General features: G+C 45.0%; 1 protein-coding gene across 1 annotated transcript in view; it reads right to left on the bottom strand.

Moving 5' to 3' along the window:
* The window catches only part of LOC8053665 (radical S-adenosyl methionine domain-containing protein 1, mitochondrial), a 47,139-nt gene that overhangs the window by 8,806 nt on the left and 16,374 nt on the right, over positions 1-21,959 (bottom strand). The window contains exons 8-10 of the mRNA XM_029972717.3: positions 11,573-11,623; positions 11,327-11,444; positions 10,281-10,416 (exon numbers count right to left, since the gene is read on the bottom strand). Coding sequence (XP_029828577.2) covers positions 10,281-10,416; positions 11,327-11,444; positions 11,573-11,623 — 305 coding nt within the window. The remainder of the gene's footprint in view (positions 1-10,280; positions 10,417-11,326; positions 11,445-11,572; positions 11,624-21,959) is intronic.

The following is a 21,959-nucleotide window of genomic DNA, read 5'->3' as shown; positions in this document are numbered from 1 at the left end:
TTTAAACTTAACCTTAAATCAAGCTTACAATTGCCTAACACTGTCACTTAGAAAAAACACTCCGAATGATGTCACACCACAGGTTCCATTTGCGGCCACCATGTGGCCGCAGGTCGTGAAAAAAAAGTGCTTTTTATTTTGCGATTACGCAGCGAAATAGAGGTATTTTGGGGAATGATGGCACTTTTTCTCTTACTTATGCCGAAGTAAACAATATAAAAAATACAAGCTGCACATTCGTTCAGTGTTAAAATCATTGCACCGCCCCTTTAAAAGTCTTTTGAGGCCTGCACTTACTTTTTATCGCAATTACCGGGTCAGTGTTTTGTATACGGGCGGCTGTCGTTTGAACGAGCAGACGACAACAAGCAGAAACGTTTGAAAGAGCAGATGACAGTTTGGGCAATCAGGCGGTTGTTGAACTTGAAGACGCACTGAACATAGTCAGTAGGTGGTCCGTACAACTTGGCGGTTTTCCCAAGCTCATGTTGGGACAAACCAAATAAATTTGACCACAAGTATCCGTGAACTCAACCCAAGGTGCTTCCCCTACAAGAAATCATGGTCCGACGGTGTCTGGTTTTCCTTCTTCACGGCACCTATCCATGCTCTCGGACAAACCGAGGAGGCAGAAAACACACGAAAACAGACCTTCAAACCTTTCCCGACTCTTTTGGTACAACCCCGGTTGCAGCATTTTGATGAGAAGACAGGTTTTCCTCTGGTTCATTCCAAAACAACATAGGAATGCACGTCCCACATGGTAACTTCTGCCTACAGCCCAAGACCGGAAGTGCGCCTGACATGCAACCATCGCGCCGTGACGTAACAAAGCTCAGTTTGTGTAAATGGCCTTGACACCAAGCCATCATGTGACACCCTGACGTCACCTAGCCTCATGACGTGACACACACACACACAGCATCTGCCCAGCTTATTCGCAACCCAGGCAGCACACAGTATTGCGCCGATATTGGTGACAAATCGGAAAGATTGTGTCGATATATTTTGATTCGGCAAATATCTGTGAAGTTTTTAGTTGAGTGTTGAGAGTGTCCTTTGTGAATAGGTTATGCCGGCGAAGTATTTCAATTTCTTGACCGCCTCAACACCGACGTAGAAAAAACAGAAAAGACTAGGCAAAACGGTGTTTGCTTACTTTTAGCCAGAGAAAGACAGGCAAAGAGCCGAGAAAGACAGGCAAAGAGGCAGAGAGAGATTATCTGCAGTGTTTAGCTCCCTTCGACCTTGCCTTTTATTAAGCCTCCCCACTTTCTTTTGTGTCTTCGTGTGGCTGTAAGCGAGCACGACCATCACTTCAAGCAAATCAGAGAGGTGGAGCGGAACATGTGACCGCTTTCTGTAGGAAAAAAATGCTTAGATGAAAGTTCATCACTTGACTCGCTCTGAAATGCTGATGGGCTCACTACTGCCGTAGTCTTAGCCCTTTGCCAAGTTATCGTGATGGCTAGGGGGCCACGTAGGTCCAGTTTCCGAAATGCACTCTTCAGTGTTCTGTGTGTTGCAGTCATGGCCGTGGTTTTTCGACATGAACAGCCGGAATGCGTCCATGCCATTTTTTCAGTAATGGCTGTTTTTTTCTCTCAATGTCCATGGAATTATTGTGCTGTGTTTGCTGGACGCGCTTTGACAAAGAGCTGCTCATCGGCGACAGCTAGACTTTCAATGAATATAGGGTGACCTTCTTCTTTCTCGACTTTGAGTTTGCGCTGCTCTGTGCAGCCCGAGTCAGATTATGCATGTATCACAGATTACATGATATTGCTGTTTTTATTCATAAGTGCACTGCAAGCATGCTTCTGAGAGTAGTTCCGCTACCGTTTCAGCAGAGTTTTAGTAGATTGTTCCGACACCTCCAATAACGATACGATGTATGCGGAAAGGCGGCTGCGGAGTATCAAGGATTGTTATCAAGTCTCGGATCGATCTACTAAAACTTTCTATTCTCCACGGTCCTTCGTGTTTGGTTTACGAGTATTACTTGACATGAAAACAGTGCACTTCTATTTAATAGTTTACATTCCGTTCCACACAGAAGTGTCACTTCTGTGAACATCCTGAGAACAAGTTGTGTGTAATGACAGTGACTTAAAAAACTTCTGGGAAAGATCGAAAACAATTTCGATTGTCCGTGTATGCCCTATATCGGCAACTAACGTCCAGCCGACAAAGAGCAGATGCATATGTAACATCTTGCCGATACCTGGCCGGCAGTCCGATCTGGGCAGTACTCGCACAATATCCCGCTGATACTAGGCTGGTGGCGAAACAGTGTGCACCAGTACCTGCCCGATGTCGGAACATGGTGCAAAACCGCACATTCGGCCGATATCGGGGCCGATTTTCAACCGGCACTAGCATGATGCTAGCCAAGTATCGCCGTGCTGCTAAGGAACACGTTCTGTGCGTCCCCAACTTTATCAGCTATGATTAGTGTTGTGCAAATAATTCAATTTTCGAATAATATGCTATTCGATATACACTTCGAGGTAACTTTGACATTCAAACTTTTTAAAGTGTAGATTGCAACGGGATAGCCCCGTTGAGTGCACTTCTCACCGAGCACTGCGGGGAAGCAATACTTGTGGAGCCCACCTGCTCCGTGGGTATTGCACTCCCATAGTGCGAAGGCGCTCTGTGAGAAGCTTAATCAACGGGGCTGATCCACCGCAATTATGGAAGAGTATATGTTAAGCAGTCATGTCTTGACAGCCTACGTTCATCGTTCATGCTTGTTTTTTTTTTTGTGTGTTTTTTTGTTACAATTGAGTTAGAAGAAAGAATATTTACATAGAGAAAGCAGATTTAGAAATCCCCTCGATTAGGATAGCTTTGACAAATCTCTTGTTTACATACCATAGTTCATATAGTTACATTAAAATTAACTGAGTTGAGAAGTAGACAAGAGAAAGGTTGGAACAACCTTCATGAGCTCAGCTGAATTCTTGTTTAAGCGCGGTGCACAATAGTAAAAGATTGAGAATCTATTCGATATTCGATTAAAAAATATTCAGCCAAAACCACTATTTCCTTCAAACTAAAAATCCACTATTCGGGCATGACTATTTTGTAAGCATCATGCTTTCACCGTGGGCTTGAAATAATCGTGACAATCTTATAATTGACCATTTCTCATACATAGCACATAGATCAGATTTTGCAAATAGTGCAAAACCTTCAGTCAAGTTGCTGCGAATAGCACAACACCTTCAGTTTCGTTACTGGAAATCGTGCAGAACCTTCAGTTGATTGTAAATAGGCCATAAAGGCTGGCTCACATATTTGCACTTGGTTGAAACTGAGTGCAGCCCTGAGCAACCTTGTGCTCGCTTATAACGAGAGAACACACTGGCATAGTCAATCGGGTAACCATATTTTCTATTTTATTGTGCATTATTCTTTAAGCACAACTTGGAAAACTTTTGACAATGTTATAAACAACTACTGTAAGTTACTTAATTATTGCCGAGGGCCTACTTGTCACAAAATTCTCGACTTATAATTGTGAAGAATTGGTTTCGTGAATATTCGTATTTACAGAATTGTCAGTTGATTCAATTGCAAGGTGACTCCCCCACATTGCATATGTAAGCAAAAAAACAACTGTAGGGTTGATTTCACGGTGAACGTTTACTAATCCCTGAATTATGATTTGCCCTCGCTCGCGCTGTTGTTCCCGCCGTCATCGCTGCAACATTCCCAATGTACACCGCAGTTCAACAAAATCTGCCCTTCACAGATGACTGCATCTTCCATACTTGCTGGATGATCGCATCGCATATCACGGGCATGAACTGATCATGCATTTCTGTCACGTGTGTTGCAAGCTTGAAATCTGGAAAGCATCCAGATTTCCGCCCATGGAAACCTCTTCATTTTCCATCATCGATACGATCCTCTGTTGTTGCGGACGCCACTGGCAGACCAAGGTGTTCCAAGACGTCAAACGTGCCTCCAGTGGCACAGTTGTGTGTTGCTTTCGTATGAAAAATGGCTGTGAGCAAGCACCAAAACCCTAAAACATCCAGACCACACGTGTCCATACAAAGAAATGTAGGTCGGCACCCTCCAGCACTGTCACGCGGTGCTGCACAGATTGTTCAGACGAAGAATGTGGAACTGTGTGATCAGAGGCCTGCAAGTGAGGCTGTGAGGCTGTTCCAGTGTGGCTCTTGCATCATCTGTCGCCCCTCGCCGACTCGGCAAGCAACTTTGCACGGCGTGCGGCCGTTCGTTCTACATGTTGATAACCACAGTGTATTCTGCGTGTTTTATGCTGAAATGCAAATCGTAATACCCCTTTGTGCCCATTAAAAAAAAATTATTCCTAGACATGTCTGAATAGTAGACTTGGAGCTCGAAGCGAATTCAAAGTGAAGAGTATTTTTTGCGGAATATTTACAACTTAAATATGAAATTGTTTCTCTAAGCCTTTCACAGGGGTGAGACAGGTAAAACAGGTTTTGGAGCAATTTTAAAGCAGAAAAATCTAGATTTTGGAGCAGCGTAGGAGCACAAAATTCTTGTTTTGGAGCAGCAGTTTACGCACCTTGGAGCAACTTCAGAGCAGAAAAGTCTACAGTTTGGAGCAGAAAACATTAGAGCAGCTTATCAGCAATTTCAATCATAAAAAAATCTGATTTAAATCACATAAATCTGACTTTTCTTTTTTGTACGTTATTTTTTTCCACCCTGGTTGCAATAAGTCATCAGCGTCGATACACACCAGCATAAAATATAAAAGAAAAAAAAAAACGGAAAAGGCAAACGCAAGGTTTATGCGCATAGATGAGGACAGGAAACACACGCTTGCTGCAAAGTAGGGGGGCACCGACCTCAAGCTTATACGAACTGGTGCCAAAGCGCAATTGTAGTGCAAAACCTTTTAAAGCGGTCATTAGAGAGCATGAAGAGGAAAGCACGGTTTACTACAACAAGACATCGATCGGACGCTCGTAGAAAGCACCGCGCAGATAAAAAACACTCCCCACAAAAAGTGAGTCACAAGGTACATAGTGATTTGGTAGAAAATCTATGAGCAGCACATGCACGCTAAATATGAGTGTGTGACTGATTCATTCGATTATTCACGCACTGGAAGCAGGTGTGGGATAACCGAAAATACTCACGGCACCGCCGCCGTCTATTTTGACGAGAAGATTACGGACACGAATGAACAATTACACAATGGAGGGCTCAATAGCACTTTTAAGAAAAGGTTTACTTTCAAAACGAAAGAAATACTTGCTCATCTTGATAGCCTGTGCGTCATACCTCCAGCGGCCAGACAGCGAGGCCGCATGACGGCACATCGATAGCTTGCAGTCCCAAATGACAGTGGAAAATAGTAGGAAAATCGGGAAACGACCACGTATCATAGGTAGAGAAGGGTACTACAGCTCAAATCTTCGAATTCGGCGGTTGCTTCTGCCATTCTGTACCCGTGCCGTGTACTCTACTGTGACGAGATTGAACGTTGCCAACCAAGCTCTCGTTTCCTGCTAAATCTAGCGTCGTCGCAGACGTTTTTTTTTTTTTTTTTGTTTTTTAGTTACTTTGGCACAGTGAGAAGCAATTTCGACCGATTTTGCGTTTTTGGCTCAACTAGGTACAGAAAATTGGGTTTGTATCAAAATGGTGCAATTGGCGCAGATGTCACACCCCTGCTTTCACCACTGCACCATGCCTGAACGAAAACCCTGTTGAACGCGTGAAGGTTGTTCCCAAGCTTCCACTCATCTATTTCTAAGCTAAGTTAGTTTTACTCTAACTATATTTACCAACAGTCGCCTCAGAAAGTACAATGCCAACATTGGGATAGCAAGTAAATTATGCACTTGACATAAAATTAGGCCTATAAAGCTGTCCTACCATGCGTAATCGAGGAGATTTATCAATTTTCTTGTTATATGCAAATATATTTTCTTCAATCAGAAATGAATAATGCACGTTGTAAGGGCATCTCTGCCTAGCATACATTCCTGCATAATACAGTCGAGCCCGGTTATATCACACTCGGGTATTTCGAATTATTGTTTATATCAAATAGTCCAAACAACCCCTTGAAAATCACATGTAATAGTATAGAACCGTCATCTTTTTGTATCAAACTCCCATGGCGAGGACACTCGATATAGCGAACGAAGCCCCACCACCCATTGCTTTTCCCGCGATCCGCGGGGCTGTCAGACCGCCAAGCCAGCACAGACGCGCTGGAATATACGCAACGAAAGAGCAGTTGTAAGAAAAGAAAGACAGTAAACAGTAAAAAGAAAAGTGGAGGATGGCAAAAGCAAGGGGAAGGGCATACGCATGGGTGTAGGAAGGGCAGGGAGTGCCCGCTGTGAGAGCTGTGGGAACGGTAGCCTGCACCCTTTCCACGAACATTGCTGATGCTGCACGACTCCCTCGCCCCAAAATAAAATAAATAAAAAAAAAAAAAAAAGTCTTCTGCCCCGCTATAAAGAGATTTATAAATTTTTTTGCTATATGCCAATATATTTTCTTCAATCACAAATGAATAATGCAGGTTGTAAGGGCATTTCTGCCTAGCATATGCTTCTGCATAATACAGTGAAACCCGTTTAGAACGAACCTACATACAGCGAATTATTGTCGATATCGAACTCACAAACAATTTAAATCAAAATGTATGTAAAAAGTACTTTTTATAACGAACAACATATTGGCTATAACCAAACTTTTTTCTCCCGGGAAGGCTTCCAAAAACGTGCAAACAATCGTCTTTCAGCCAATGCCTTCGCCCGAAAAAGTGTAAGAAAGAAAAAAAATTCCCAAAGCTTGAGCTGCAAACAAAAATAAGCGAAGAAAAGCGATTCCGAAGGGGCACAGAAAAAAAATATTGTTTAAGTGCAAAGCGGTTGCTTACGAAGAAAAGCAATTAAAAAACGGAGATAAGCTAAAAAAAAAAAAAAATCTTTCTAGCGCATTGTTACAAGGCAAAAGCGAAGATATGATGAGAAAGAAAGAGAAGTTCTCGCCTCCTTTCTCTTCGCGCCCTGTTTCATCTAAAGTCACTTTAGTTTGACCTAGGGGGCCTTCATGTCCCGCCGAAGAGAACTTGAAGGCACTCTAGTTTGACCCTTTTCACCTTGCGCGTTCACTTGGGGCTTGACACGCCACGCCCCAAGAGGCAATAAGCCTATCGCATTTCCGATTCCATAGCATTGTCACATGCCGTTGAAAGCGTCAACCACCAGGCAAAGCTCTCTCTCTTTCCCTCCCTCCTTTCTTCTCGTTATTTTGTTGTCTTTTGTTGTCGTCTTTCTTGTCCCCATTGCACTCTCTGTTCACTGTGCGGACCAGCTAGTTCACGCCCGAAATGACGACGAAGCAGCGGCAGGCTCTGCCACTTTCCGACAAGGTCGACATCATCAGTCGTGTGAAGCACGGTGAAAAGAAATCAGACGTTACTGCCGCCTAAAGATCCCCAGAAGTACTCTGAGTACAATTCTTAAAAACAAGTCTGCCATCCGAGACAAGGCCCGTGAACTGCCAAATGCGGACAGCAGGCGCATCCGCAAGCCGGCATACGACAAGGTGGAAAAAGCGCTGTACCAATGGTTTTTGGACATTCGTGCGCGGAACCTGCCGGTCTAAAGACCGATGTTGCAAAGCAAGGCTAGAGATTTTGCATCCCTCCTGAACGTTGAGGGCTTCCCCGCTGGATCTGGGTGGCTGCAGCGATTTAAAGATCGATATTTAATCGTCGTGAAAGTCGTAGCTGGGTTTCGTAAATGGATTTTGCTATATCGAACTACTTGCTATATCAAACTGATCGTAGCGTTTCCTGCTGTTCGTTATAAACGGGTTTCACTGTAGTCAGTTTAATTTAGAAAATTTTATTGCAATGTAGATACAAACATTCACAAAGTTTACGCTTCTTTTTAAATACACCAGCCGCGCGCATTAACCATTCCGCTTCGAAAATGTGCTTTTCTCCCAAGCTTGTGGCTGCAATATTTGTACTTTTCGAAGTGTTCATCGCGGCGAGTTAGGCCCGTTGAGTGCGCTTCTTACCGAGCACCGGTGCACTGCAGAGAAGCAGCACAGGCAGAAGTGAGCTCTGCAGGTGCTGCTTCTCTGCAGTGCCCCAGTGCTCACTAAGAAGCACGTTCAAAAGGACTAACCTGCTGCAATCAACACAGAAAAATATAAATGCCCCAGTCCATCTCAAAGTGAATACAGAATAACATATCATTAAAAAAAACTACTAGGAATTTTTTAATATTTGGACAATCCTAATTAATTGTAAAACGGTACAGTCGCAGATGACATGAAAAAGCCCAGGCGAGCTCGTGGCTCCGAAGACCTTTAGCGCTATCTAAGGGAAGAAAGCCGAGTTATCCTTAGGATGTGTAGGTATTTTCCAATGTTTATTACTGAGAAAAATTGGTATTTGTTTTTTGGTGCTTATTTAATTTTTAAACACCAGAGTATTTCAGTTGGATGACTTGTGTCAAGGCTAGAAACTGTGATAATCAGTGAAAAAATGAAAAGAGGCTCAGTACACCCCTAGTTAACATAAATAAATGCTGCCACAGTGAGAGTAATTGAGACATATTATTTTGAACGAGCTCAATAAGCACGTCAAATGTGAATTTTTTTTTTCTTAGTTGCAGAACAAACTTTAATTTAAGAATCACCAAAAAGATGCACAGCACAGCTTCATCTTGTTTATTATTGGAGTTTTTGTTATTGAAAGTTGAGAACAGACACTGAATTTGAATTTTACTGTGCAAGTGGAAGGAATTTTAGAGCACCTTCTGTGACTGCGAGGTGGAAAAAAATTTACACCCTTCAGCCCCGTATCCAGAAAAGTGGAACAGTTCCAGCAAACTCAACACAGGGTGATATTATACTGACACCAAACAGAGCCCGTAGCCCTGGAAGCCCTTTAAAACTAAACTGATAACAATGAACACATCTCCGTTCCCCAGGCGAAGAGACATATTCTGTCAGGTCAGTGGTCCTGGACCACACTGATGTTGGCAGTGTCTTCCAAGAACCACAGCAACCTCTGAATAGACACTGGAAGGATGCAGGGTCCACGAGATAACACATTAAACAAACCTCTATGGGGGAGGAGTTTGGAAGAAAATAGCCGTCGCTAGGGCAGAAGCATTCAACGACCAGTGTCTTTCAGTTTGAACTGATTTTGTATTTTCGCCACTAGATGTTTATCTGTGTTTTTCAGTTAAAACCAGAAAGCGTACAACCTAGTTATCATCGGGGCTATTGTGTGAGCGAGCACAATTCAGCGACTGTTCGACTTTTGTCATTAGGCCCCACTTGGCCGGCAGACAACTGCTGAGTCAACACCGATAGTAGTAGTGCTCAGTGAAATAAAATAAAAGCAGCTTATCGTCATTTATCCCGAGAACTTGTTATCAAACACTGGAAAACTGATTGCTCAACCTGCCGAGCAATCAGTTCGGCGAAATCAGCATGAACTCAACGACCGCTGGTCAAGCGAGGAGCGACGACAAACATTTAACAGTTGCTGAAGCCTCGATAATGGTTGAGCTTTCTTCTGATAGATAGTGCGGCAGGTCTTGTAAGCCCTGTGCTCGCCTGGGCATTTTCATATCGTCCACGACGGTACAGGCGCAAACCGAGGTGTTCCAAACACCACGGCTGTTTCGGCTTTGTTGGTAGCAGAAGGTTTAGTTGTGATTATAAGTCGACCCCCACCCCCCTTTCAGATTTTCAAAAATTAAAGAACATGGTTGACCAACAGTTACGTAACTAGGGTATCTTCCATGGTAATTGATACACAGCATATCACTCCAAATCGATAAAATTTGTAATGGAACAGTGCGAATTTTACAAGGACAGAGGAAGGAAATGGACAATAAAATTTCAGCCTGCAAAATATTCTCAAAATCCACTCTGTCAAATTCGCAATATTGAACCCACAAAAATAAAGTCTCGTACAGTATTTCTTATTGATAGCACATACATTTGATCTCGCAAATACTTCAAAACCTTCCATCTAGTTAAATGCAGTTCCAGGACTACCTCATGGATGGCGCCAGCGTGCCACACTGTTATCTCGTCGGCTGCACAACTCAATGCCTGCAACCAAATGCAAGTGCATGGGCCCTCAAGGGTTCTCTCTGAGTGCTTCGAGCTAAGCAAACTTCCTTGACAATTCTATATTACCCTCTTTTCTCCCTCTGAATGCGTTCCAACTTTGCTCGGGTATGTATGCAAGTGAGGCCGGTGGCGAGACATACCTCTGCAGTGTTGTCAGCGCCCTGACCAGCCGTGTTCCGTGGCCCCTGGACTTGACTTCGTGCAGCCACGGTCCAGGCTCCAAAGTCTGGATCCGTGCCTCCCTCCGCCCATTCACGTCCAGGCGACTATGGGACCCTGCAACGGGTGGGCAGCTCACAGCTACACAAATAATGCCGCAAACAAATAGACCTGTCGTCACATTACCCCAGCACCAAAAAGGATGCTGGAAAAGTAGGTGTGAGGGGTGTTCAATAACTTATCTAGCCAAGTATGAAAGAAAGTGGCAAGCATGTGGAAACAAGTCTAGGCATGTTGTGACATGACTCAAGGTTAGCCATGCAAACATGTTGAACATAACAGTACACAAAGGACAAAGGAAAGAAACACAAAAGACACACAAGCGCTGACTCGCGCAAGACACAAAGAAAGATGAAAGGTGAGTGAATGACTGCCTCATTGAATATGATCTATTCCTGAAATGAACGGTGGGGGGTCACCTTCCTTTACACTGCAGATCCTGTCTGTGTTCACCTCCTTTTCAGGGCACGATAATTATTGGAAGATATTGCATTCACCACGTTTCAGCGTACAATAATTATTGGAAGATATAAATACAAAGACACTCACAAAATTCTAGAGGCACACATTATCAATAGTTTGGGAGAATGGTGCGTTAGCCAGCCTTCAGTAGCACTGTAGGATGAGGAAACTTTATTTTTGGATATGTCCCTCTTTAATATAATTAATTTGTAGTTTGAAATCATGCCATTTTGATTTAGAGTTATTGTGTACTCTACCTTTAAGCTGTGTCTGTGGTATGCTCTTATAGTGCCAGCCTTTTTGATGCTTTCATCTGCTTGTTTCTTCGTGCATTTTATACTTTAGTTGTGAGCCAGTACTTCTCTGTCTTGCACGTTCCTTTCCTTTATCCTTGTTCTTTATATGCTGTTATGTTCAACATGTCATCATACGAACCAGCCCAGCTCACCACCATTTTACTGATGCAAAACTGCTGTGGCTCTGTGCGAGACTAGTAGTAACGGACCTGGGCCGATGCCGAGGTATTGGTCTCCTTTCCAGTAGCCAATGTTGTGCCGACATTCATGGCCCTCCCGAGCAAAGTTGGATGCCTCATAACGCAGCAGCCCTCTGGACTTCAGTGCCTATGGGGCAAAGGATCTGTCATCTTTTGTGGCAATTTAATGACACGGTTAGAAAGAAATGAGCGAGGCCATACTATGCAATGAGTAAAAAAGAGTAGAAGAGTAGGAACAAGGAAGGCACAACTCACCTCCACAGCTGCCAAGTACATCTGGGAGACCGTCTCTCGACATGGCATGCTCTGTTTTAACAATAAAAGTGTGCAAGAACGATTGAGCCACTCTTCACTGCTCAGCAATAAGCTGCAAACCTCCAAAGAGTACTTGCAAGGAAGTGAAAACGCAAAGGGCAGTTCAAATGCATGCTTCGTGTCTGAGAAGAACTCTCTAAAAAAAAAAAAGAGCTCTCTCCAGAAGCCCCGGTCAAGACGCAATCTATTTTTTTTATAAATACATTCACAAAATAAATGATTATACTCTAACCTCACATTCTAATCTGCACTCATGTTCCGCATTGCTATCACTGAAATGTCTAAAGATGGTCCGAGTCAAAATGATCCTAACTAATTTGTGTGCCAATACTTTTTTTTTATTGATTGATTGATTGTACCTGATTGAGCGCATGAAAAAAAAGAAATGCTTGAAAAATGTTGGCCATTTTATGGTTGATTAATTTTTCTTTAAAGCCTATTTCAGTCTAGTGATTGGGTCAGACAGGAGAGAAAAAATATGTGCATATAGACAAGTAGTACTTTCGCCTCGAGAACGAACCGTGTCGCCACCGTGCGGCTGAAATTGGAAACATGCAAAAGCGGGGATACCGCCGTGTGTCCTCTACTATGGGCGCAAGTTCAGAAGCATGGATCTCGACGATGCAAGCCTGTCTCCGGCTGAGCTTGACCCTCCTTATTAAATCTTTGACGTTTCTGTTGTCCTTTCTTCTTACTAAAGGTTGAGCTGTATCGTTTCACATGCGGTGAATTCAGCGAAGCAATTATTATTAAGTCGGAAGCTTACATAATCTTAGTGTGCTGGTTTGTATAGAACCTCTGGTCCCACACATTTTTGTTATCTCGCATAAACCATAGCTTTAATAACACATTGAATGTTGATTGGAGCTGTGGTTTGATTATAAAATTAACCCCACTGATCGCTACCCTTTAATAGACTAATCAATTGATACATCCGTTAGTTGATTTTTCGCTGGTCATATTGCATGAAAGATGTTAAAACTACTTTTGTTTTACTATTTTCACAAGCACACTGAAGTGGTTTACCGTGCAAGCCTGTGTCATAAAAAAATGAAGACGTCAAAAATATTAAAGCCTGCATTTTTTACTCTTTGTTGACTTTCTCCTGCACAAAATTTCAATTAAACAGCGAAAAAATAAAACAAAATGCAATTAAAGCATTACTTGAATAACCTGAAGGTTAGTCGATGAACTGCCCAGTTCCGATGTACGTTAGGTGAGGCACAGGGTGATCAGAAAGTTTCGTGACGGTCGCTAGCCCTCATCAGAAAAAGAGTATTGCTGCGGCCGATGCTGTCTGTGTTGTGGTGCGGGTCGTTTGATGGAGTTGCAGAGTCTACTGTGTTTGAATAAAAGATTATTTAGTCAGAAATTTATAATATTAGCCTCTTGACATCCGCGGCTCTCACCAAGAAAATTGGATCAGGTGAACACCTTCTACTGAGAAGAGCATTTAATACCACAAACATTGCTGCGTTGCTCGGTTACAGTCGTATGTCACACTCACGGCAGATATATTAGAACAATTAATTTGTTTCACTCGTTTGGGTTGTCCTGCCAACGTGCAGTTTGCGGATCGTAACAAGAAGAGGCATTCTCTCTTCATCGCAACGTAGTAAAATTGTTCAGATCCGAAAAACTTACCCATATCATGGCACAGTAAAGGGAAACATTGGCTGCAGCGGAACTCAATTGCACGGTAATTTCCAATACAGCACTAACTTCTTTTCAAGCTAAATACTTATAATACTGCAAAAACTAAAAGTAAAAAAAAAAAAAATGCATCGAACCTGCGATTTTACAGCCCACAGTACTAGTATTATGTTATCTGGGTTGGAATTCATTGTTTTGTTGAATTCCGATGCTGGTAAACCGATACATCTATTTTTTAAAAAAAATATATATATATATATATATACTGTAAACGACTTAATTGTCCTGAAGACCTAATTTTCGCAAATTTCTGGAATCACCTACAACTTGCGAAGAATAGGTTCCGCGAACAATTCTGGTAAAATGTAAACATGTTGGAATCTATATTGAGACCCCACCGCGTCGTGAAAATTAGAACCCTCAAATTATTTCAATTATTTCACAAATTATTTCGGAAAATATTGAGCCCGCGAAAAATAAGTCATTTACAGTATTTAACATAAATAGTGCAGTTCAGCCAGAAACAGGCATCCGTCGTGGTGATCCATGCTTCCCAACGTCTGCCTAAAGCAGATGACGAATCCACACGAGCGATTATTGAAATTTAGGCCGTACGCTGGTAATACGATTCAATCTTCACTGAAGCACCACACCATTTTTCGCTAAAAACGCTTTCCCACCGATACTACCGTATTTACTCAAATCTAACGCGCACTCTTTTTCCGGGGAAATACGTCCAAAAATTGCATGCGCACTAGAATCGAGTACGACCCAAAACTGCACTACCATATTGCTATTGATATTTTAAAATAGCCGCTCCACTACACGTTGAGAGGCTGAAAGCGTAGCCAGCGCTTAGCACAGTCGTGTGCATCCTGCGTTCGTATGAGCATGGAAGTTACCACAGCAAAGACACGTCGCGTTCACCATGATGGTGGGTTCAAAAGAAGTGATACAGTGAAACCCGTTAAAAAAAAACAACCCCGTACAGCGAATAATTGTCGATATTGAACTGACGGAAAATTTAAATAAAAATGCATGTAAAAAGTACATTTTATAACGAACAACACATTGGCTATATCAAAATTTTTCCCCTGGGAAGGCTTCCAAAAACGCAAACGAAACTGAGTGAAGAGAAGCGATTCAGAAGGGGAGGAAGCTAAAAAAACTGCATGTGCACACAGAAAAAAAAACACTTGTCATCCCAAATGGTTGCCTACGAAGAGAAGCGATGCAGAAGGGGGGATAAGCCACAATAACAAAATCTGCATGCGTGCAAAAAAAAAGAAAACTTCAGTGCGTTGTTCTAAGGCGGAAGTGAAGAGATGAAAAAAAAAGAGAAGCTCTCGCCTTACAACGAACGCATTGTGGAAGTTCATTGTAAATAGTTTTTGCTATATCGAACTGATTGTCGAGCTTCCTGCTGTTCGTTATAAATGGGTTTGACCGCATTGTGCGGAGAGTGACGGGAACTGGGCCTCATCACGTGCATTTAGTGTTCCAGAAACTTGCGTACAAGACTGGCGCAAGCAGAAAGAAAGGATTTGGCCAGCAAGTCAACGCAGAGGGATTCAGTGGACTGAAGGAGGGCCGACTCCCCAAAATAGGAGACCGGCTCGCAGAATATGTACAACAGCAGCGGGCGGCACAGAGACCCGTGACGACAGAGCTGCTCAAAATTCGGGCGATGCAGTTAGCAATACAACAAAGGCTAACGCGGAGAGAGTTCAAAACCAGCAGGTGCTGGGTGACGGACTTCATAAATAGAAAAGGCTTTTCACTTCGACGACGGACAGGCATATGCCAGAAATTGCCTGTGGGGTTTGAAGAAAAGCTGGACGCCTTTCAGCGGTGCGCCTTAAATTTGTGCCGCGAGAACAGCAACCAGCTCGGGCAAATCGGAAATGCCAACCAAACGCCACTACACTTCGATATGCCTGCCACCATAACCATGGAAAAGAAGGGAGCGAAGCAAGTTCGCATGTTATCTTTCGGTCACGAAAAGACTAGAGTCACTGTAATGCTTTGCTGCACTGCAGACGGGCACAAACTGCCCCCTATCTTATCTTTAAACGCAAGATGCTTCCAAAAGGAGTCCTGTTCCCCAGCAGAGTAATCGTGCGGGCAGATGAGAAGGGGTGGATGACCACGGACTTGGTTGCAGATTGGATTGACCACGTGTGGCAGAGGAGACCCGGAACAAGCTTAGGCCTGCGCGCGATGCTTGTTCTAGACACGTTCAGGTGTCACCTCCACGAGCGCATTAAGAACAAGCTCACCGCGTACCACACCGAACTTGTCGTGATACCCGGCGGCATGACATCGCAGTTGCAGCCGCTGGATGTTTCTCTTAACAAGCAGGTGAAAGACCAGATTCGGGCACTCTACACTGAGTGGCTTGTTGATGGCTGCTACAAATTCACAACCAGCAATAGGATAAAGCGTGCCTCACTGCAGGACTTCGCCGAATGTGTGAAAGATGCGGGGTGCACGATCCCGTCTGCCATTGTTGTCAAGGCCTTCAAGAAGTGCGGGATTTCTAACGCTATGGACAGCACTGAAGATGAAATGCCTTGGGCCATTGACAGCGATAAGGAGTCGTCCGACAGTGATGATGAGTGATGCATACTGCCCCAAGGGGCGCTGCCCCGAACCGGCGTCGTGATGACGACCTTGCCGGCGAGAGACAGCGCCGTTCATTTCATCGCAAAATCGACTCATTTGGAATAAACCTTCGTTGTGCCAAGTGAGAAAAAGTTTAATTTCTGAATCCAACCTACAAAATCTGGTGCATGTAACAATCAAAATCATCGCGTTTTTTTTTTTTATCTCGAAAAATGGGTGCATGTTACAATCGAGGGCGCGTTAGATTCGAGTAAATATGGTATGCGACAAAATAAATGCAAGAATCTACGCCATCTCGCGCGCAAACGTGGAGAGTCTAGGAGGCAGCCGTGCTTCTATCCCCAATTTGATGATGATGATAGCGCAACAGTTGCACCACCTCTAGGTCGATCTCAAGGCCAATAGTCCAAATAAATAACTACTATAAATTACATAAGCAGCACAAACCTTATACTGTTTGCACTGGTTTTCATACAAGCAACCTGTAAGAGATACTGTCAAACGGCATTAAGAGGAGGAATAAAAAAGGCTTATGTACAATATTTACATTGGTGGGAAACGTGACCTGTTGAGGTGTTCGGCGTGCATTGCGTTGTTCAGTATTCGTTGAGGCGATCTGACTTCAGCACATTGTTGTCTTCATTCTGCTATGTCGTTTTTCTCGCGATTGAGCATGTCGTTTTCATCGTTTTCACTCAAGAAATAAAGTTCTAATTAAATTATTTTACAAACACTCCCCCGCAATAAGCATACACCTGCTCATTTGTTGAAGGACCCGAGAGGGTACAAAAGCTGGACCAGTCGTTTGACAACCCTTCCATAGACAAGCTTTACCGCGCATGACCGTACGAGTCTTTTGTGTCCGGGGAAAGTTGAACTATGCGTCCTGTTTCCCAGCTCTGACGTGGCTGTAGATGTTTGTACACTATGAAGAAATCACCTTCGTCGAGTCCACTGGATTTGATGGGTCAAGAGTCGTGAGCTGAGCGCAGTTCATTTAATTACTCCCTTCGCCATCTCCTCCAGAAGTGGCTAGTCACTACTTGACCATGTTTCCAACGTTTTTGGATATTGGCGGCCTCGTCACCACTTTACGTCCGTACTTGTAAACGTAGGCATGCTTGACCTTAGCGGCGCTTAAAAAGGGAGTTGCATGTCTTCGGACGCATAGGCATGTCTGGTTGTAGGACGCCTTGCTGGATGTAAAGGTAGCCCTGGCGTCCCTCGTCGAGCTGTCTTCGTTCGATTCGGATGACGTGTCCTTTGTGCTTGCTGTGGTCAGTGGGCTGTCTTCTTCCGGCTGGTCTTTCTGGAGCTTGTCGTCGTAGTCGTCCTTGTCGTCAACGTCTTCGTTCAGGGCATCATTTGCTTGTTCCTTGTCAAGGTACTTTGTGAGCTGGGACGCTCTATTCTTCTAGGTGTTTTGATACTGGCTCAAGAATTGGTTCGCTCTCACGGGATGACTTTTTTCCTTCATTCGGGCCTTGCGCAGATCCTTCAAGTAGCTCTCCCCGACATCTGGCGTAAGCTTGCTCATCAACTCCATGTCCTCCTTACTCAAGTGCAAACTACCACTCGTTCCTTCCGCGGCTGGCCCCTCGCCTTCCTGGAGGACTTGTAGTCCGTGGCTTGCTCTTGCACGTGGCTATATCTGTGTCTGTGCTCGCAAGGAGACCTGTGCACTTCTTCGACGGGCCTTCTCTTCGACTCCTGAATGTTCCTACTTGATTCGGCCCTCTTGTACATCCATTGCAACAATTCCACCTGTTTGCTGGATTTCTCTCCAAAAAGCACCTAAATTGGTCTTCCAAAATGGTCAACAGGCAACAAAGTAACCTCTCCCGAAGGTGGCTGAACAGGCTGCCTTTCAAACTCCACCGGGCGTCCAATGGCTTTCTCTTGGTTCCTGTCCCTCCTGCCGTTCAACTGCTGCGGGTACTACTCGTACCGTCTTTGAAGCATCTCTTCAGCCTGCGCTGCTTTTTCGCCAGTCAGCACCTGAACCGGTGGCCAAAGTAATTGTAGGGGCGGGAGGTGACAAGACGACGCGGTGATTCATGTGTCACCTCCTTGCTGTCTCCCCTCTCCCTCAGCGGTATGTCGCCTCTCTGTGACATTTGGGGCTGCCTAAGGAACGTCTGCTCCTCGGGGGTCTTCTAGCCTCATGCAATTGCGTGTTTTCCCTCATCCTGCTCTGAAACCTTTCACACTGTTCCCTCTGCAATGCCTCTTATTGATGCGCTTTTTCCCCGCTTAGGACCTGAACCGGCCTTCCGTAAAAGTCAACCAGAGAAGACGCCGAAAGCGAGCGGCTTGCAGGGGAGAAGTCGTATGGATCGCGATCACCCTTGATAGACCTTGCAGGAGTGTCACCACAGTCGTTGAACTGCACCGTAGGTTTCTCGTCACCGTAAGGTTTGCGGTTGTTCCTGATAGGCCTCGCAGGAGTGTCGCCACGGCCGAATCTTAGAGGTTCATCGTCATTGTCAATCTTAAAAACGGTTGTCGTCAAGCATACGTTGGCAGCGTTGCTCACCCTGATGGGCCCCTGTAGACCATCCAAAAATGATCTCCACTGCGGTCAATGAAAGGTTGACGCGACATACGTTTCCAGTGATGACCCTCCAGTAGTAGTCTGCTCCTATTAGAATGCTCACTCGATACTGCCTTGACAGTCCCCCACAGGTAGATCAGCGAGTGTGATCCCTTGTCTTTGTAGGTTTCTGATGATGTTACTATGAGGTAAGAGTAAGGATCTCTCCGCAGATTTCCGGAACCTCCAAAGCCTCAACTAAGGTCTCGGCGGGCCCGTCATGGCTTCGGAGTACAAAATCCACACGACGACAGTTTCTTTTTATTCCACGCCCTGAGTCGCCAAAAGGGAATATCGTTAGCTCCTCCTCTCCAACCAATAGACATTCAAGCCTTTCAGAGGTGTCTCGACGGATGAAGGTTTGTTGAGTCCCACCGTCGATCAGTGCTCGTAGGGACGTTCAGTCTGGCCACTTGCTCGTATCATGGATGTCTGAAGCAGTACTTGATTGTGAGCCGTCGTACTGGAGTGCAAAATGACGAGAAACAGAAGAGTAGTCGAGCTGATGTTAGTCGGCTGCCCCGTCGCCGCCCGCTCAAGGTCACACATTAGGGTCAGGTTTTTTCCGGAACACTTTGCACACGAAAGTTTGTGCACGGCTCTGCATACTCTGGAGCTATGCAACTGTTTAGTGCATTTAATGCACCTGTTTTCCACTTTCAGCTTGTCCTTTTTTCCTCTGACACCAGAGGATACGTGCAGGTCTCCAAGTTGTGCTTAGAGCTGCAGAATACACAGCGCCTTAGTTCAGGTTGTGTGGCACTGGTCAATGCTGCCGCCGATCCTTCCCTCTAGAAGTGGCGTCAGAATGAACGCAAGAAAGGTGATCTTATCTTCAAGCTCGCCTTGCTGCGCGAGTGGTTGGTTCATGGCTGTTGTCGTCTCGTTGATGAGCCTTGTGATTGCAGATCGGAGAACTCCTCGCTTCTTCTTGAGCTTGTCCACAGCAGCCGCTGTCGTTCACATTGTTTGGTTGCTTGGGTTGACCGAGGTCGTTGCAGCTTGCGTTGAACATCTTTTCCTGGCGATTAGCTCCCGGGTTTCGGCACCATGATTTTGTTAAACAGCGTTAAGAGGAGGAATAAAAAAGGTTTATGTACAATATTTACATTGGTGGGAAACGTTGTGATCCGCTGAGGTGTTTAGTGTGCGTTGCGTCATTCGGTATTCGTTGAGGCGATCTGATTTCAGCACTTCGTTGTCTTCATTCTGCTATGTCCTTTTTCTCGCGATCGAGCATGTCCTTTTCATCGTTTTCACTCAAGAAATAAAGTTCTAATTAAATTATTTTACAGATCCTACAGCATACGTACAGTCGCTGCGGGAGTTAATAGCTTCATGCGAGCGCGCATTTTTTTCTGAGGGGCGCTTGACTGGTGGCCTGCGATAAAACTAGAGATGACGTCAGGGCGGGTCCATGTGGAGTGGACTCGCCCTGAGTGGATGGCTGCTTGGAAAGGAAGAAGGAAACACGTGTTTCCTTCTTCCTTTCCAAGCAGCCATCTCATTCGTGCTTGGTGATCTTGATTTCTGCAAAATCATCTCCCCTTTTCATTCGAACTACGCTCTCCCCGAAGGCGCAGGCGGATGATAACAACGGTTCCCTTGAATTGAGATGGCTTCCCCCGTCCACTCTGCATGGACTCGCCCTGACGTCATCTCTAACTCTATCGCAGGCCACCAGTCAAGCGCCCCTCGGAAAAAAATGCGAGCTCACATGGAGCTATTTACTTCTGCAGCGACTGCACATCATTTCGAGAAGCCTACATACAGTAATCCCTTGTAATAACGAAATTACTTTTTTCGAATTATCGCTTTTATTGAAGTTCAACGTGGTCCCGACCGAAATGCATGCGTTTTGAACCGCAGAATTCAAAGTGTATCGGCGGCCGACCACGCATATTACGAAGGCCGAGGTGGCGAAATCACGCAAGCCCCACGAAGGCGCACGGAGATCTTTGCATTCCCTTTTCCTTCTCTACCGAGGTAAACGGCAAACAAGTAAATGAAACAAACGGGTGACGGAGGGCAGAGCGCTACTTCCGATGCTGATGCGCTGACATGGGCAGGTAGCAGCATCCACCTTCCGACGACACCCACGGCGCCCGTGGCCGACGCTGCCCAACTCTTGTTAGAATCGGGCCAAGAGAGCGGTGGAGCCCGGAGGAGATCATGCCCTTGAAAGCCCCCAATGCACGTGCCTACAAATGTGCACTTGCGGCGTACCACATGCTACACGCACACATGCGTTGTATGGAAGTGGGAGTGTTTATCGAAAGTTGCTTAGATTTGCGAGGGTGAGAAAAGTGCCCGGCCCAAATCTGAAATCGCCAAAGAATTCAACATTCCGACATCAACTGTTCGACACTGTCCACCGTTTTACGGAACAAGCAAGGCATACTGGACGGGTTCGAGAAGTTTCTCATGCAAGAGAAAGCGCGCCGTGACCCGAAGATGAAAGATCGCCAACTGCTTTGCGCACGTCGGATTTTCTCTCACGAGCATGCCTGCCGAGCTGACGCACGATTCCCAGAGCTGCTACGTTCACGCTTGTCATTGCAGACTTTCCCATTGTTGCTCCTGCCACAGATGCTGCAATCGTAAAACTTGCGTGCGGCCAGGGTAAACACAAAGCGACGTCGGAAAGACACTTCGGAGACCGCCGACGACTGCAGAGACACGAAACATCCTACGGCTGAATCGAAACAAAGTGGTGTGCAGTGGCGGCGACAGTGTTCTTGCGACGCCTGGAGCAGTTCGAGGAGAGCTGATGCCCGGATGAAATTATCAGGGAACACCACTTAATTATTTTTTTTTGTCAATGAAGCTGCCGCCTGTTCTTCATAACCGAGGTTTGTGTTATTAAATATACGGTCAGAGTGTTCCTCAGTGTTCCCGTTCAATTAGAAGGCTGCTGGCTCTATCACTTTTATTGAATTACTGCTTATATCGAATTTTTCACAGTCCCATTGACGTCTTTAAAACTAAAGATTACAGTACCTTCAGCCCTTTGACGGTCATCGCTGTACATGTACGGCGATGATTACACATTTGCAAGTCCCCGTCAGTGGCATAGCCAGGAGGGAGGATTATGGGGCTTCAGCCTAGTGCCCTCCCACCCTCCCGTCCCCTCTCCCTCTTCCCTCTCCCCCCCCCCCCTCCCAAAAAGATCCAGCGGACCCCTTAATATACATGCATTTTGACCCCCCCTCCCCCAGGTCATGGACATACCAGCCAACCTCAGCACCCCACGAAAAACATTTCTGGCTACTCCACCAGTTTCCATCTAAATCGAAAGCCGCACGCACAGAAGGAGACATTGCTAATTGCTATGTCTTTGGTGAACTATACACTATATATTCACACGGTGTTTCACTTTCCTGAGAGAATTTATGGTTTTGAAATTAGACACTTCGTGTATGTGATATGCACAAGATGGTTGCTTCGTATCTTGCC

This window comes from Ixodes scapularis, unplaced genomic scaffold (genome assembly GCF_016920785.2).
Source record: "Ixodes scapularis isolate PalLabHiFi unplaced genomic scaffold, ASM1692078v2 PGA_scaffold1__304_contigs__length_218370807, whole genome shotgun sequence".
In the NCBI taxonomy this organism is placed as follows: Eukaryota; Metazoa; Arthropoda; class Arachnida; order Ixodida; family Ixodidae; genus Ixodes; species Ixodes scapularis.
This window is presented reverse-complemented; position numbering and strand designations above follow the sequence as displayed.